The sequence below is a fragment of the Filicampus tigris genome, chromosome 11, assembly GCF_054856515.1.
Source record: "Filicampus tigris isolate MCC_2025a chromosome 11, RoL_Ftig_1.0, whole genome shotgun sequence".
In the NCBI taxonomy this organism is placed as follows: domain Eukaryota; kingdom Metazoa; phylum Chordata; class Actinopteri; order Syngnathiformes; family Syngnathidae; genus Filicampus; species Filicampus tigris.
In genome coordinates, this window is record NC_141227.1 from 15,926,500 (window position 1) to 15,943,503 (window position 17,004).

Below are 17,004 nucleotides of genomic sequence, written 5' to 3' on the forward strand. Positions count from 1 at the left end.
GACAAAAACATGTTTTTGTTGTCTTCCGCTTTAAGGCTTGAACCAAATCAATCAAGATTTGTCTTACACTGGACTCAGTTTGGGACTGGCTTGAGACTTGGTCCTTGTTACTTAATGACATTACGATTGACCGATTTGTAATAGCGAATGACATTCATAAAATAAAATTAAAAAAAGGAGAGATCTTAAGCTTGACATGCTAACAACAAATTAAGATAGTAATCATCAAGTGTAGTTCAAACCTCTCAAGTTCTCTGATGTGCTTTGGGTCATAATTCAACATTGAGAAGAGGCGACTCGGGGACAGTTTTGGAAGAGTGATGTTCACATGATCCAAATGGCTTTTCTTTCTCAGAAGAAGGGAAATGAAGCTCAGTGGGCTGCTTTCGCCCCGCTATTAATATTCAGATGGCATTTTCAGTGTTGCAGCTGGGTCAGCGGCATGCTTCTCTGCGTTCTGCGACAACACAAACTGACCACCGCTTGTTTACCGCCAGCAGCATCTGGTCACATTGCTGATGTTCCGCAGGCTGGCGAAGGAACATGCCTTCCATCTTGTTTACAATGACTCATCCTCTGTAAAGTCCTGTTCTTCTCCTCTGCGAACCTGCTTAGTACTTTTCCAGCTCATGAGCACAGCTGGGACTCTCGCCAGATGTTCTGAATTTAATGAGAGAAAAGATCTGGGGTCATTGTTTTTTTTTCTCATTTTTGTTTTTGTCCAGCAGAAATTGGAGAGAACACATGCAAAGGAAATTGCTTATTAAACACAGAATTTTTATACGTACAAAAGATAAATGCATTGTTTTTATGACGTGGTATTGGTCAGGCACCATTGAAGTTTAGGGTCATATTAAGACTCTCTCTCCTTCATTTTCACGACTTTGGTGGCTTTCCACACTTGGGCCCCTTTTAGCTTGCCAAACAAAGTCAAATTGATTATTCAACATTTTCTGTGCTTATGTGAACATTTCAGAAGAACTTAGCTCTCAAGTGAACAGAACTGAGATGACCTCAGGCGGTGGTCTCAGTTTCGTTGACTTCAGGTCAGTGAAACCGTTTACTTAACCTGCGCAATGTGAACGAAAGGCCTCCAGGTAACCACAAAGTCAAATGAACTTGTGAACACAAAAAGATCCTTGTGTCTTCTCTGTTGTTTTTATTTATTTATTTTTACAGCTGGTCCGAATCAGTTGATGGCTTTGTAAACTTAAAGCTAATGCACAGTTTTGCACATGAGATTGATATTTTGATAAGCCAACCTTCTCACCTGTTTAACTACAGTTTAATTAAAACGTAAAGCAGCCTAAGTGCAGACTAGAAATGGTTTACAAACTTATGAACTGATTTAAATCTAAGATGATGAACCTCAGGTGTGAAACACCCTGACAAGAGGTCATGTCGGACCAGTTGCGTTTGAAACACTACTTGGTACTTTCTGCAGCAGGGTCTTACGTCATACTTGTTTTCTATTCCACAGGCCTTAAACAACAACGTGTATAAGAATGTCTCTCCCTATGGCTCCCTGAACAACATCGTGGATGGACTCAACTCGCTGACGGATCACTTCTCAGATCTTTCCCTGTCATCAGAGCCAAGGAAGCCCAACAAGAGACCGCCGCCCAATTATTTGTGCCACCTGTGCTTCAACAAGGGTCATTACATCAAAGACTGCCCTCAGGTAAGCCTCCTTCATTACATAACCGTCTAACAGAAAGATCAGCAGTACACGGTCGGTACATGTTATTGTTCCCGTAAAATGACTTAGGTGGTGTTTTGCTTTAATTATCCTCTGTTGATACGCGTCTTTTAATTTGTTTCATATGAAAAGCGGACCTGGCCGCAGCCTCTCTCTGGCTCTCTCCCTCATGCTGCCTCTCTCTATCTCTGCTCTGACCTACTTGTAAAACAGGCTGGCCTCTGTCTTCGGAAGTCATGTGTGCAAATGTGTGTGTATATTTGTGCGCTCGCCTTCCTCTTGACTGCGATGCGTTCAACCGGCCGCTAGGAATCATCCGTCATAACCGCCGCAATAAACAAGTCAGGCTCGTTCAAGGGTTAAGTTGTGTATCGCTGCACGGATTCATTTAATTGCTCCAAACATGAACAGCTGTCCTCTCTGATTTAGCCAAATGGATTTTATGTATCTGCTCCATTCTTCATGCTCATCTCTGATTCATTCTTGTATAATGCATCTTTCTTTGGCCCCGGTTTTTTGTCATGACCCCAAAGACTACTTCTCATCGCGACTCATCCATCAAAGCTTATCAAAATGAACGTTTGCAATCATGAGCTTTCGATTGGCAAATCTCTAAATCAGAAAACAGATTTGTTTCAGATTGTGATGTAACTCGGTATCCTCACGAAAAGAAAGAAAATCATCTTCCCCACCTGTGTCCCTCCAAGTAACAATAATGGCATTACTATTAAAGAAGAAATCATGCGGTCTCCTCCACCGTTGAAAACAGTTCTTGGGTGTCCTAAGGACATTTCTGTAAATGAAATGCATGCTTAAAGCGGAAGTCAACGCAAACATATTTTTTTCAAGGATATGTTTTATGCAAGTTTGTGGAATAAGTGTTAATCCACTCGTTTTTAGCCATCTCTGGGGGCGGCCATTTTGTCTTCTGTCGACTGAAAATGACATCACAACTGCTCACAACAACCAATCACGGCTGACCTGTTTTCTGAATCTGAGCCGTGATTGGTCCTTGTGAGCAGTTGTGATGTCATTTTCAGGCGACAGAAGATAAAATGGCCGCCCCCAGAGATGGCTAAAAACGAGTGGATTAACACTTATTCCACAAACGCAATATTCATCAGAATGCCCGATTTCAACTAGTGGGCCTGCTGGAAAAAAATGTTTGGGTTGACTTCCGCTATAAGTAATCTTCTCTATGTTACAAAGCTTTATCATTGAACCTCTCTCAAGGCGATTTCAGACACAAAAAAAATCGTAACTGCTTTTTCAAAGACACAACTTCATTAATACGTAGTTAGCTCTCAAAATATTTATTTGGTTGTGTAATTTCACACTTGATGTGTGAGGAGGCATTCCGGAGTAAATAAAAAGTCGATGGAAGTTATTGGTTTGAGTTTACCGATAGTGCATTGACTTTACTATACTAGTTCAAAAGTATGAAAATGCATCTACCAAAAAAATGGAAGCTTGTCTATGTCAGAGAAATGTGTGTCCAATGAAAAGAATGTACAGTATCACAACATTTTGTCAAGTGATATTTGTTGTTTTTGGAGATACGATACATGTCCTCCCTTCTAGAGCGACAAGAGAAAGTATCATCAAATGCAGTAACTTTCTCGAGGCATTTCAAGATGAGGTTTGCAGATGTTGCAGGTGTTCACTTTTGGTGTCCTATGGTGACCTGTAAAGGCAAACTCCACGGTGAGGAATGGAGTCTAATAATGATCCGATTTCACTGGACCTTAGTATAAAATATATTACACTAACGTGTTTTTCGTCAGACTCCTGGTCTCTTCATTTTCTCTCTATTCTGATTCCTCTCCCATTGCCTGGGTGAGGTGCAATGGCGAACCCCAGTGCTGTGTTTCTTTTGCATGGAAGAGTAACGAGGAGCAGATGTGAGATTAAAATGCCTTGACTGGCTTTATGACATATGATGGCTGATCTCAGGAGGTCCTTAAAAGACCCGTGCACTGATGAAATATCTTGTGCACAAAGTCAAAGTCCAATGTGTGGGAATTAGATCATCTATTGACCACTCTAATGGGGATTTGGCCAGGAGTATATCATGCAACGAGTTACATTCGCCTCCATTTTCGCAGAAGTACTGCTGAGACGTGAGCATTAGTCAAATGACTGTAAGGCTCATCATTGGAGCAAGTGTTCACAAAGTAATACATAATCGAGCACGTTTGTTATCTTTTCCATATCTCTATCAAGCCAGTTCTGAAAACCACATGATGTCTGCTTTACAGTGTGTCCTCTTAAAATGATACATTGAAATGTTGTTTTAAATAAGCCTCGACAATGTCTGCAAAAAAAAACCTTGGACTCAATCTTGCCAAAGATGTCAGCATTCCAGGGTCAAACTCAAAATCAAGACTCCTTCTGGTTTCTGTTTCAGCTGTTGTTAAACTGCCAGCAGTAATTCAAAATGCCGCAAAGTCTCCAAACGGCGTCCACACCTACACACTTCATCAACATCCTGATTCTTTAACACTCTCCTGGGCCTCCTGTCCGCGACTTTACCTTCCAATTTTGCTATATCACTTATACTATTACCTGCCGGTCACTAGTGGCGCTGTCTCTCGACCTCAATAATGCGTCTGACACACATTTTGCAATGATGGCGGCGGTGTCCGGCCCACCCGTTACGCAACACTTGGATTTTCATTTGTTCCATATTTAATGTTTTGGGACAGTACATCCAACTTGTTGTCATTTGGGTTTCATTCCATGCAAATGTGCTAACTGCCCAGTTGCTGCTGACTGAATACGGGCATTCTTCTCACAAAACACCTTTTTTGGATCCTGATTTTATTCGATCATACTTGCATTGGAGTTTGGATATCTCGTCTGCTGTTTGGCTCTGAACGCAAGGCGATTAAATCGCTGAGGCCACCAAAATATTTATGTGTTACTGAAATTGTAAGACCATTTTTTGGGTAATAACATGTTAACATTGGAACCACTAATGGAGGAGTGGAGACAATGGTTCTTGATAGAGAAAACCACAGGCTTGGCAGCCGGCCGCTACCATTCGTCACGGGGACAGAGGTGTTATGTAAACTGGCTTTTATTCGGAAAATGAGGTCGCTCCCCCAGTCATGAGCAGAATGCCCCTCACCGCCACTGCCACGCCTTGGCTCGCTTCCAAGATGTCTTCCACTTGCACTCATGATTTGCTTCAACTCAGGGGACTAATAAGCCCTCCGACAGTTGGCCTCACCTCGGATATGGTTGATGAAAACGATGCACGGAATGACATATTCTTGAATTTAGTGATGAACTCATGGAAAATTAGTTGACGGTATTATCTCTCTCTCTCTCTCTCGCTCTCGATTTATCCATCTATATATATATCTATATACATTATATCTACATCTATATACATTATATCTACATCTATATACAGTATATTTATATCTATATACAGTATCGCTCTCTCTCTCTCTCTCTCTCTCTCTCTCTCTCTCTCTCTCTCTATATATATATATATATATACACACACACACACATATATATATATATCGCTTCACTTTAGAGACACTATCGGGCACACACAGCCATGTAAACATTAACTGTTGAGCCCATTTAACTCCTAGCTCCTATCCAGATCAGCAGCATCGAGGGATGTTCAGTTCAGTGTTAAGATGTCATAATAATAGTCCTTTTTTTTTTAATATTCAAACCAGTTTCATTTGACAAGAACGATATCGTCAAAATTGGGTCTGAGAGATTTTTTAAATAATTTGAAAATTCTAATGCCTAATTTTCTACACTCCGAATGGTGTGTTACCAGAGATCATGCTAATTTCCCAAATTTTATTAGCGAATTTATAGTCCTAGGAATGAGATCCCTTTTTTCCATACGGATTTCCCTTTTAGTGGGCTTCTCTTTTATTAAGAAGAGATGAGATGAGTAATAGATTCATGAGTGTTTTATTGAGGAACCATGTGGCACTATGATAAGCAAGTTCTAGCTGAGTGAGGCTAGCTTCTTCAGGCTAGCAATTTAAAGACAGAGTAAAGTAAGAAAAGCTGACCTGAATGGTAAAACACACTTTGTTTTTTTAGTCACAATTCAATACTAAGCTATTATTAATAATTAATTATATTAATCTATGTGAAGAAACTTATCAATGTTAAGTATTTCTCACACCCATTATGAACAATAAAATTTTAACAAGAATAAATATCAATGTCACATTATTTTAATTCATTTCTGTAAATGTTGAGACAATAAAATCATCACTTTGAAACCATTCCTAGAAAATCACAATGTGCCATGACTGGTGTGATGTTTTTAGAACAGGCCTGCAGGTTACTAATGTGGTCTTTGGGGGCTACCTGATACCTACCGGCGCCATGTTGGTGGCCGCTGGTTCAAAATGAAGAAAGAGAACCAAATGACCACCACGTTTGCTTAAAGGGTGAGAACATGACGCTTGTTGCAAATTAGATAATCAGATCTAATTCAAGACGTTTTGGTATGCCCTGCTTAAAAAAAAAAAACGTGCATCTTTTTTGCCCTGCTGCAGTGACAGATTTAGTGTGCCTTTGTACACGTGAACACAACATGGTTTGTTTGTACTATTTATTGAATAATAAAAAAAGATGAGCAGGACATTACAGAAAAGCCTGGATAAAAGCATCACAGAGTAGCAATCAGAAAGACAACAACACAGAACATTCTTTATGGCTCCACGATAATGCTCCTTTTGTCTGATTGGTTATAGTGCCGGGGGAATGTAATTATTTTTAAGATGTTGGAATATGCCCGGATGGATATTCGGTATGTAGCACTTGTTTTGGGTGACAATCTGTTGAATGAATGAATTCATTCATTTTCGGGTCAAATGCTGACACTACTGTATCCTGATCAAGACCATATGCCATACTTGAATGGGCCTCACACCTAAAGTGGCGATCATTTCAGCAGCACTTAGTGTCTTGTGGCAAATGGCGGCCATTATCTCCTTATAACAGTGTCAAAATGTTGACCTAAGGCGAGTTGTTCACACCAGAGGAAGATCACACTTTTGACTCATTTGTGACTTGCCCAAATGTGTTTTTACTTCAACGCCTGTAATAAAGCTAATGGCAACCCATCATGGCAGCCTACTGTTTTTTAAATTCTGACAGAACACATTTGGTTTTAAGGCTCGCTGTGTTTGTATTTGACTTTAAATAGGTTGGCCACACTGCTGGGATAATTTCGCAACTCTTTTGCAACACTTTCTTTTTTGTTTTGTTTTTACTATGCTGTGGGGTAAAGATGGAATAATGGAATCATTTGTAAAACAGTCGCTCTGTTTACATTGCACATTTTCCCTTTTAACCAGGTTGCATTGCCTCTGTGTTCTTGTGGCAACACACAATTTTCAGCTTTGACAATCAGAATCATGTTGCATTCATAATTTTTTTTTACCTTGCTTTTCTCAGAAACAAAACACAACAAACCTTCTGACTACAAACTGGAGAAACACAAACATTTGTATGTGATCATAGCTTGCAATTTGGACCGTTTTCAAACATAAGGTGTAATCTGCTTGTTGGTGTATACGAAAATAGGTTGAAGACTAGGGAAGTATAACTTGTTTAAAAAAAACCTATACTTATATGCCAATGTGTTCTATTTTGACTTTGCATTCTTTTGCCTTGCTATGTTGTTGTTTTTGTGAAAACAACATTGCAATTGAGAATACGAGATTTAATTTGGTTTGGGTTATTCACAGAATTTGGGTAGAATGGGCAATGTTTCAGAATTTGTTTCAGTGTCTAGCGAGTCCAGTGTGTAAATCACGAAGGCATAACTCTTTTAAAATGATCATGAGATCACTGGCGGAGCTAGAGGGGGATCCGCGGGGGCACTGGCCCACCCTGAAATATGATTGGACCCCCCAGGTGCTAGGCCAGATAATTGATTTTGGGGTATTTTCCAGCGTTTTCTGGGAAATTTGGGGGCTTCGTAATTTATTTTTTTGTGTTTGTATTGCAGATCCTCAGAGATAGCCAAAATGACTCAGTTGTCATCCATTTGCAGGTGATACACGTCAAAGGCCCCTCTGTTTTCTAATCAGCACCACCTATTCTCTTGTTAGGAACCTGATATAAATTCATCAAATACCTCTCCATCAACTCTTTCAAAAGTATTCCGGTACTGCTTTGTTAAAAGTTCCAATTATGTGGTCTTAACGCTAGAGACAATAGCGGTGTCCCACCAGGCTAAGAAGGAGGGCGATCGCGGAGCCTCCATTTGTTGATTGGCTTGTGCAATCATTATTTAATCAACTCCCGTCACCCATCGAGCGGGTAATTATTTACATTCTCGTTCACCAGCTGTTTTCTCTCGCCTTGTCTTTTATTCCTGCACTCCTTCGCTTTTGTGAGCCCTGTCGATAAACAATCTTTCAACACGGCTGTCATGAGAGAGTGCCTCGCATTTTCCACCCATGATCTCTCCAGGCCCCTGGGCCAGTTCTGCATGGCTGCTGTTATGTGCCGTGGCAGGCCGTTTGGATGTTTCCCTGTCATGGCATGGTGCGCAATTGATTCACACACAAACACAAAAAGGGTGGCTACAGTTTGAAGGCCTGAGACAATTTTGGAGACAGCGAGCCAAGGAAAGCAGTGTGAGGACACTTCCCATGATAGGAAATCAAAGCTTGAAGAATGATACGAAAAAAAAAAAAAAGTGTGGTTTCCTGCCAGCTGGTTCGTGTTCTGTGCAGAAATCCCATTCTTCCGCTCAATTTTTGCTGAGACAACAATCGCACCACTTCCTGTTTTGATAACCGTGACACTCAGCCTCACCTCCGCGAGACACCACATGGGTCATAGGTGTGTAAACTAGCACTAGCACTAGCGTTAGCAATGCAACAAGGAGGGGGCAAGGGAATGTTCAAATTCCTCACATGGGAACAACTGTATACATTTTTGCTTAAACTTAATATATCCTCTGGAGTTTGAGGTAAAGCTAAGAGTCTTCAGCACCGGCGTTTAACACAAGGGCCGGGGGCCAGATCCGCGCGCCACTTCGTTTTATGTGGCCCGTGAAAGCAAATTACGTGCTTCAACTTCATGTTTCTTGTTAAAATACCAAAATTGCAAATCGCCGTCACGTTTACCAATCCCCCTTTTAAAATAAATGTAATAATATTTGAAGGGTTTGGGTCGGCCTCTGATTTCAAAACTAGTTATCAATTTGTTGTGTATATGTAATATTAAGAGATCATACAGTAATTTGGCTTCACAGTCATAACAGAAGGAAACAAAAAAATATACAACGTGGCCTTTGACAAAAATGAGTTTGACACCCCCGTTCTACAGTAATTCCAGAAAAATGGATATTGTGATGGCCTTTTGTTTTTGTGAAAATGGCGTTTTCATACCTGAAAATGCAAGCATTTGAAAACAGCGCTGAACGTTGACATTTTCGAACACAACGGTGTTAACGCTGAAAATGGGAGGTTTGTGAAAACAGACATCTTGCAGGGTCAGTTTGAGCATGTGCAAGTACATCACAGCTGAAACAAAAATGGTGAAAAACAGCTTGTGCGCACGTGTATAGTGTTTCATTAGAAAGTGACATCCGCACTGGCTCAGCGTGCAAATTAAAGTTTTTATTTGACGCTTTTACAGGTTTATGTGAACGGCGATTGTTTTAAAAACTTTGCCATATATTACATACATTCAACCATAGCCTAAAATGCTATAATTTATGTACAATTCTGACTAGGGATATTTAGTTTAAATGGTCCTAAATTAGGGTTTAGCTCCATACATACTTTCTGCGTTCTTCCAATCATGCTGCCAAGCCAGCAATAAAATGCAGTCTCCGCTCAACTGAAGCAAATAAACAATCTCTTCAGACAGTTGATCATCAATCTTTCAACGTAAATTAGTCGTCACAGCAGTGAGTGATACGAATGCTCACCCTCAATAGATTATAATTTCTAACAGTCACTCTTTAATAATACAGTATTTCCCCTCGTGTGTTGAATATGACTTGCCTCCTGCTGCCCGGCAACACGTCGAGTGATTAACTGCACAGTAACCCCACTGTGGCTTGTGTGCATAACACAGCTACAGTGTCACTGGGGTCCTCGGCCATACCGAGGCTGCAGGAACTGGGTCGCCAGGATGGCTCGCCTGACACTGAGGACGGAGGGTCGCAGGTCAGATATTCACTACAGCGTGATATCCTGTTAGGACAGCAGTTCCAAAGAGGTTTGATCGTTTCTTTTGTGTGTTTTTGATATAACAAAAATAAACCGCAGACATTCGCCATGGCCAGTAGGCAGAAGGGGACAAGTAAGTGTCCAGAACATTTTGTTTTGAATGACTTGAGGTTCTGTGACACATTTTTTCCGCTGGCCTCCGAAGAAAAGTTCTCCTTGGAAGAGGCTACTTTTACGTAATTATATTGACAGAGGAGGAACTCTGAAAACTTTCTACCTAATTCAATTCGATTTGTCCCAAAAGTTCTTACGCTCTTGGCCACTATTGTACCCCATGCAGAAATAAAGACAAAAAGATGGAAAACACAACTTCCGTGATTGGGTCATCTTGTCATGCGCTACCTAATTTGTCTCATTACTTTGTTTGGTAACTACATTCTGAGGAGATTTTTGAAAGACATGTGCAATTCCTCACATTGCTTGGCAGGACAGTGGCTTGGCTGGGATGCCAAGTCCATGTCCACAATTAAAAACACACAAAAAATTAATAAATAAATAAATAAAGCAGCAGATGCGACTATAACTTTTAAGTCTGTGAGGCTATTTTGAATAGAAACCAGAAGAAAGTCATTTCAAGAAAAGGCACGTTTACACGGTCTCAAACATGTAGCACTGTGGGTTATGTTAGAACGTCTAACTCACCGTGTTCTCCCTGGGCTTGCATGGGTTTTCCCGCATACTACGACTTTGTACCACTTTCCAAAGACATGCATGCTATGTTAATTCAACACTCGCAATTGTCCATTGATGTGAACGTGAGTGTCAATGGTTGTTTGTGCATAATATGAGTCAGTGAGATAGTTCAGGGTGTACCCCACCTCTCGTCATCTGGGATGGGCTACTGCGCAACCTAATGATGACCTGAATGAGGACAAGTGCTATAAAGAAAAATGATGGATGACCTCAAAGACTGGCATTAGGATGTACTGTAGGCACCGTATATCTCCAAGTGTATATCGGGGACACAGAATCTGATCTTACTCCCTGATTTATCTGTCAGATGACAGGATTCTTGTAAGTTGGCTGAGGCGTTTGTTGATTCTCAAATAATATGATGACACTTCTGGTAAACCCTTGTCTATTTAAAGTCAAATTCAATTGATGGTCATACATATTTTTGTCTGGGTTGCGTCTGAATGTATTCTGACCTGACACTAGATCACACTTGATTTAGTTGTATATATCGAGTGGTTGCAAGGTTTGATGAAAGCATTCTCGGGCTTGGGTTATCCATTGCATCGGTTTCCTACACTATAACTTGCCTCTTAATAATTGATGATGGATGGTTGAAAAGTGTCACAAGTTCCACATACTTAATGCGTGGATTATTATCACACTAGATCTCATTCTTATCTGGTCTATGGTATGTTAAATTGAGTTCAGTGGCTACGTTTACATGGACAAAATTTCTTTAATCAGAGTTCGGATTAAAATTATAATGGGATGCACTGTTTTCATGGACTCTAAAAATGTTGATGCCATTAGGACCTGCGTGTTCACGCATCACACTTTCGATCGAAACAAATTATTTTGACGTGCAGATTGACCAAATATACCGGAAATAGTAGTAGTAGAAGAAACCGTAGCGACTTCCGTGTCAACAAACATTGCTCCGTCCATTACTACTTTAAACGTTAGTGTTATTTCACATATTTTTCCCGTGTGCGCTGTTACGTCAAGTTAACACTTCCTTAATGAGAAACCGAACGGTTCAGTCTTGCGCCCGGCATGTCTTTCGCTCGCTGTGCTCCTACTAGCTTCCGGGAATAACAGAAACGTGTATACTGACGTCACAGACATGCGCGGTAAAGACGGTTTGTTCCGAAATTTCGGAATAAGTGTATTCATGCGCGTCGATCGGATTATCAATCAACATAAACCACCCCTCTCGTTCGGAATAAAATCTTTAACGGAATGGGCTTGATCGGGTCAGAATATTCCGAATAGGGTGTGTACATATCGCATTTTTATTCCGACCAGGCTTTTAATGCGAATAAATGTGTCCACGTAAAAGTAGCCGCTGATTCTTTCACGTGTGAACCACAAACGTTCGTCGGCGATAGGAGTTTGAATGACGAAGAATGCGGACATACAGAGACACTGTGAAGCTGCGAGCGCTGGCACACGATTCTGGATGTGGTGTCAAGGGATCAGGGAGTGACACTGCTGGCTTTGTGTCGGGGCCTGAATGAGCACCTTAGGGAGAGACTGTGGTTCTGAATGGGCACCATTGGGCTAAGCCATAGTTGCCGGGAATGGAGGCTGGTAATTAAGGCGAGCATTGTGCCTCTGCAGGATCTGCTAGACGCAGAGGTCAGGAAGGCAGGCCTGTATTGTTGCCTCAGCAGGGATCTCAGAGGTGCGTCAGGCTTGTACATGTTTGGAGAGAGAGCCTTGGATCTCTGGGAAAAAAATATATAATTACAACAACAAACCACATGGCCGCCCTATAGAGTCTTTTCATCCATATGTCAACATACAAACTATAGGGGCCTCTTCTGCGGGTTTGATTTTGTAACTCGTTTTTTTTCTCCCTCCTTAAGTGTCTTGAAGTACTTTTCTGGCATCCTACCCAGGAACGCCGGCCTCCTTGAGGAATCAGGGCTGTGTTAACCATAGCTTAGAGAACAGTTGTGGTCAGCATGTGAAGCCACAGGGGTGTTGTGCGCGCGCATTCGAGGTGAGCCCAAAATCAGCTCTTACAACGCGCAAGTGGACGTGATGTGCTCGGAGTTTTATTTATTTGCACGGACTCGGTTCAAGGAGATTAGAATAACAGCGGGAAGAAATGTGCTGAGAGAATGAAAAGTCCCATTAATCATACACGGAGAAGAGAACCTGCTGATTATATAATAAGGTGTAGACAGGTTCAAACCTTCAAACGAGTCAATCTCAGAACAAAAAAAGCCGATAGGGCTTCATGTTCTTTGCTGATCCCCAAGGGGGACAAGCTTCACCACTTGACATTGTGTGGACTTGTAACACGGTTTCGATTGGATACAGAAGGGCGGTCGAAGCATAAGGATGTGAACATTAAGTCTTCTTCCCTTTCATATAGCTTGATATTTTGATGTGTTGAATGAAACCAGATTTGGGGGGATCCATGCTCAGAATCTCATTTAAAAAAGTTTTTCATCTGTATCTCTTTGCCCTGCTGTGTGCCAGGAAGTTCCTGGCAGGGTTGAGGACTCGGGGTGGTGGATGGTGGGCGGTGCTGCAGCATGGGAATGTTTTTACAGGGCGACCCCTGATCTTCCTTGCAGTCAGAGTCGGAGGCTCTGAATGCACCGTGCCTATCTCTACCCTCGCACTCACTCAGACAGGTTACCAGAAGTGAATGGAGACAAGTCCCGTAAAGGCTTATCAGGAACAGCGCTTTCATAATACAGCCATCTTCAAATTGCCGATAAGACCTAGTAAAGGTCGAGGAAAGTCAGACAAAGTGGGGGGTGAGCATACAAACTAGATTCCTCAATGGTGTATGGAAAGAAGAGTCAGTTGAGTTCATATTTAAATACACAACATAACTGTAATATAACAAAGTCACTGCATCGTAACGTCAAACAAGCATGTCCAAACCGCTTAGTGTGAGTAAAAACACCCGAAGAATATACCATTATGTTTGCTGATGTATTTGATGCATCAGCCTTGGGAACCTCACTCCATTTACTTGTACAGCGCAACTTCCAAACAACGCCCCTGAGGTTATTCATTTTGAAATACGACTTTTCGGGGAAAATACACCAGAAATGCCATATAAAACTTCAACATGCTATGAATGACGCCAGCATGTCAAGCAAAATCTCAACCTACTGCCAAAATCCTTGATCAAGAAACTTCAAAGGATTAATTTGGCATGTTTTGTTTTCTCTTACTTTGTTTTCTTTCCTGGAAAATGCTTATCAGGTCATCCTCAATACGGATTGTTAAAAGAAGCATTGACACTGACTTTGGATTTACACTCTCGCTTTACGCCTTCTTCAGATTTGTTGTACATTGCAAGTGTCAGATATTTAATACCACTGTGGTTACATTCACTGAGTCATTAAAAAAAAAACACGTGTAGTGATGTAGTAAGGAATTGCATAAGTGTCAACACAGACCAGTAAGAACGTGGATGTATGATGTATCCAATAATAAATAATACAACTATTAAACATTACATAATTAACGATCAAATCACAATCAAATATTTGTAGAATTGATTATTCTGTCGATTATTCCATTGATTCAACATTTTATTTTGCATTAAAGTGTATTACAAAGGCATTTTTTCCCTATTAATTTTTAACAACCAATTATTGTTGTTTATTTTGCCTTGTTTAGTGATTAACAAACAACAATATCACGAGAGGGATTGGCGTACTCATTAACCTTTTTGAAAGTAATTCAGTTACTGCTGCGCTTTTCCTAAGTAATAGCAGATGTAGGCAAATGTATTATTTTTAATAAACACAAAAGTTAATCAGTCTTCTTTCATGAAGGACTTCAGAAAACAGAATAATTACTGTTGACAATCTGAAATTAGAGGATACGGACCATTTTAAGTTTAACAATCGCTCTAAACGATTACTCGATTATTAAATTAGTTGTCAATTAATTTGATAATCGATTAGTTGCGGATTAATTTTGAAACCTCTCGTTACATGCTGTACATACATTAGCTCTTGACCCACTGGTTTGAATGCAGATAACCTTGTTGTTACTCCACTGGCTGCCCTCTGCAATTATTTTCCCGTTTGAATGATTGACATGCATCTCATGTACCACATTTACACCATATTTAAAGTGCAATGCATGCTTTTGCTGTAAAGTAGTTACGACTTAAAGGGTGTGAACCATTTAATGATGCTGAGTGTAATACCACTTTCACAGAAGCTGTCTATGGACCTATATGAAATATGTATCGTGCACTAGTATATGATGTGCACCTCTGTAAACCGGCCTGCCACTCAACCTGCTCTTGTCATTCACTTTGCTGGTAACCTAACGCTGGAATGCAGCTGCACAGCTTGCTGGGCCTTGCGGGACGGTTGTTAAGTCCAAGGCCAGTGCAGGCCAGAATTGAGGGGGGGGTTTCACACCCACGGCTCCACTTAGCATTAGCCCTTAAGCCCTGGTAAATATGGTAAGCGTAGGCATACGGTTAACTTTGGTAGTGGGGAAGGTGTGACGATGGAACGGAGCTTCTGGGGACAGATTTCATGCTGATCACTTTTCGGTGTTTTCCGTGAGTGAAGTCCAAAGAGAAAGGAAGGATTCTGATGAAAACATCAGCTCCAAAGCAAAAGAGTGTTTTTTGGGGGGGCCTGCAGCGAAATACCCACGTTTGATCCTCAGGGAGAGGATTCCAGCTGACATCCAAGAACATGAGACATGAGATCCGTGGCCAATTAGGGAAGCTGGGTTGTGGAAATCTAGGAATCTGGGAATAAGCATTGGCTTGGCATGCTGATATGCATCTGCAGCTGTCTTGGACGTGAGTGACGTAGGGTTCCAGTGAGATGCACACTCGTAAACAAATGCGGACACGCGAGCACATTACTCACAGAAAAGACTCTTGGGTGAAGTTTCAAGATGAAGTTGAAATGCTCTAAGAACTTTATAGGTGAACCTAAATTGACTTTCTCTAAACTTTTGACCCTCCATCTATTCAATGTTTCAGTTTTTCCTCAACTTGCTCTTCCCTAACAAAGATCTGAACAGAAAATGCGTTCATCCACGAATTTACAATTGACAAGATGTTCCTTGACTTTCACCAGTAGGTTGTATTAGAGATACTGGAAGAGTCACAGAAAGTAATAGAAGTGAACGTCCTTGGACATTAATTGGCCAATTCTTGAATAAACACGTGTTGTAGATTTTGCAGTCCAGCTCCTTGTTAGAAAACAGTTGAATGTGCATGTAAAACTTCTAGAGAAAGACAAATTAAGTTATCCTTTCAATGTTTTAGTACTTCTTATTTTCATCCGAAATTTTCACCCGATAGGCGACTAAATTAAGTTATCCTTTCAAGGTTTTAGTACTTCTTATTTTCATCCGAAATTTTCACCCGATAGGCGACTACTATAGCTAGCACGTATTTTTCTATAAACTAATTTGGAATGACTCATTCACTGCCATTGAAAAATTTAGCCATTCAATCCCAGGAATTTATTGATATTTTCTTAAATTATTTTCAAACGTTCGAGTAAAAGAGGGTCTGAAAATGTCTGACAGTGAATGAGTTAATGAATTAAACAAATGCTCCCTAATTACAGTTGACCACCACTTATCGCGGTTTGGCGCACACAAATGTATTTTTTTTTTCAATATTTTTGTTTTTTGTACACTGACATTGGAAAATGTTTATTGAATCTTAATCAGTGTTTTTTGAAACATTGTTTGGGTTTGTTTTCCCCCAGTGCATTTCAATGGTCGTCAATTATACTGTATGTGGATTTTTGCTGTTTGTGGGCTGGCCCGGTCCCTATCCCCCGCGAACAGCAGTGGTCGACTGTACTTTGCAGGCTAAATAAGTATTCCATCATGAGACAGAACCCAGCTGCATTCAATATGAGACCTCCACCTTGAGTTTATCAAAACAGCAACAAATTGCAACTTTAATTTGTGATAATTAAAGAAGATTGAGAAGAGATTTGGTCTAATCTAAGTCAACAGTGCCGCATATTCTAATATGGTCATAGTAAACTAAACATCAAGTGTTTTACATTACCTGAAAAAGGGTGGGAATAATAATAATAATAAAAATCTAAACTGTTTAAAATGGTGAACAGTGTAGTTTTGGCAGCATTTTTGGAGCCTACCTGTTATGTTTGTTTGTATTAGGATTACATCATCATGTCTGCTTGAATTATATGGGGAAAAACATATAGTTTTGGGCTACAATTGTGGTTAGCTTCGATGACATTTGAAACCACTAAAGGTCTTTTTAGCCCCTGGCGAAGCACCTCTACGCTGTATCTGCATGACTGATAGCTGTGGGATGCTTTCACTTAGGTACAGCTGTCTTCATTTACCTTTTCTCCCCCATGCGATCCCTCAGCATGTCAGCGGTGA

The 17,004-nt window shown here is 40.7% G+C and overlaps 1 protein-coding gene across 1 annotated transcript in view; it reads left to right on the forward strand.

The window, feature by feature from the left end:
* The window catches only part of zcchc24 (zinc finger, CCHC domain containing 24), a 44,657-nt gene that overhangs the window by 3,397 nt on the left and 24,256 nt on the right, over positions 1 to 17,004 (forward strand). The window contains exon 2 of the mRNA XM_086044349.1: positions 1,481 to 1,681. Within this exon, the coding sequence (XP_085900475.1) occupies positions 1,481 to 1,681 (201 nt within the window). The remainder of the gene's footprint in view (positions 1 to 1,480; positions 1,682 to 17,004) is intronic.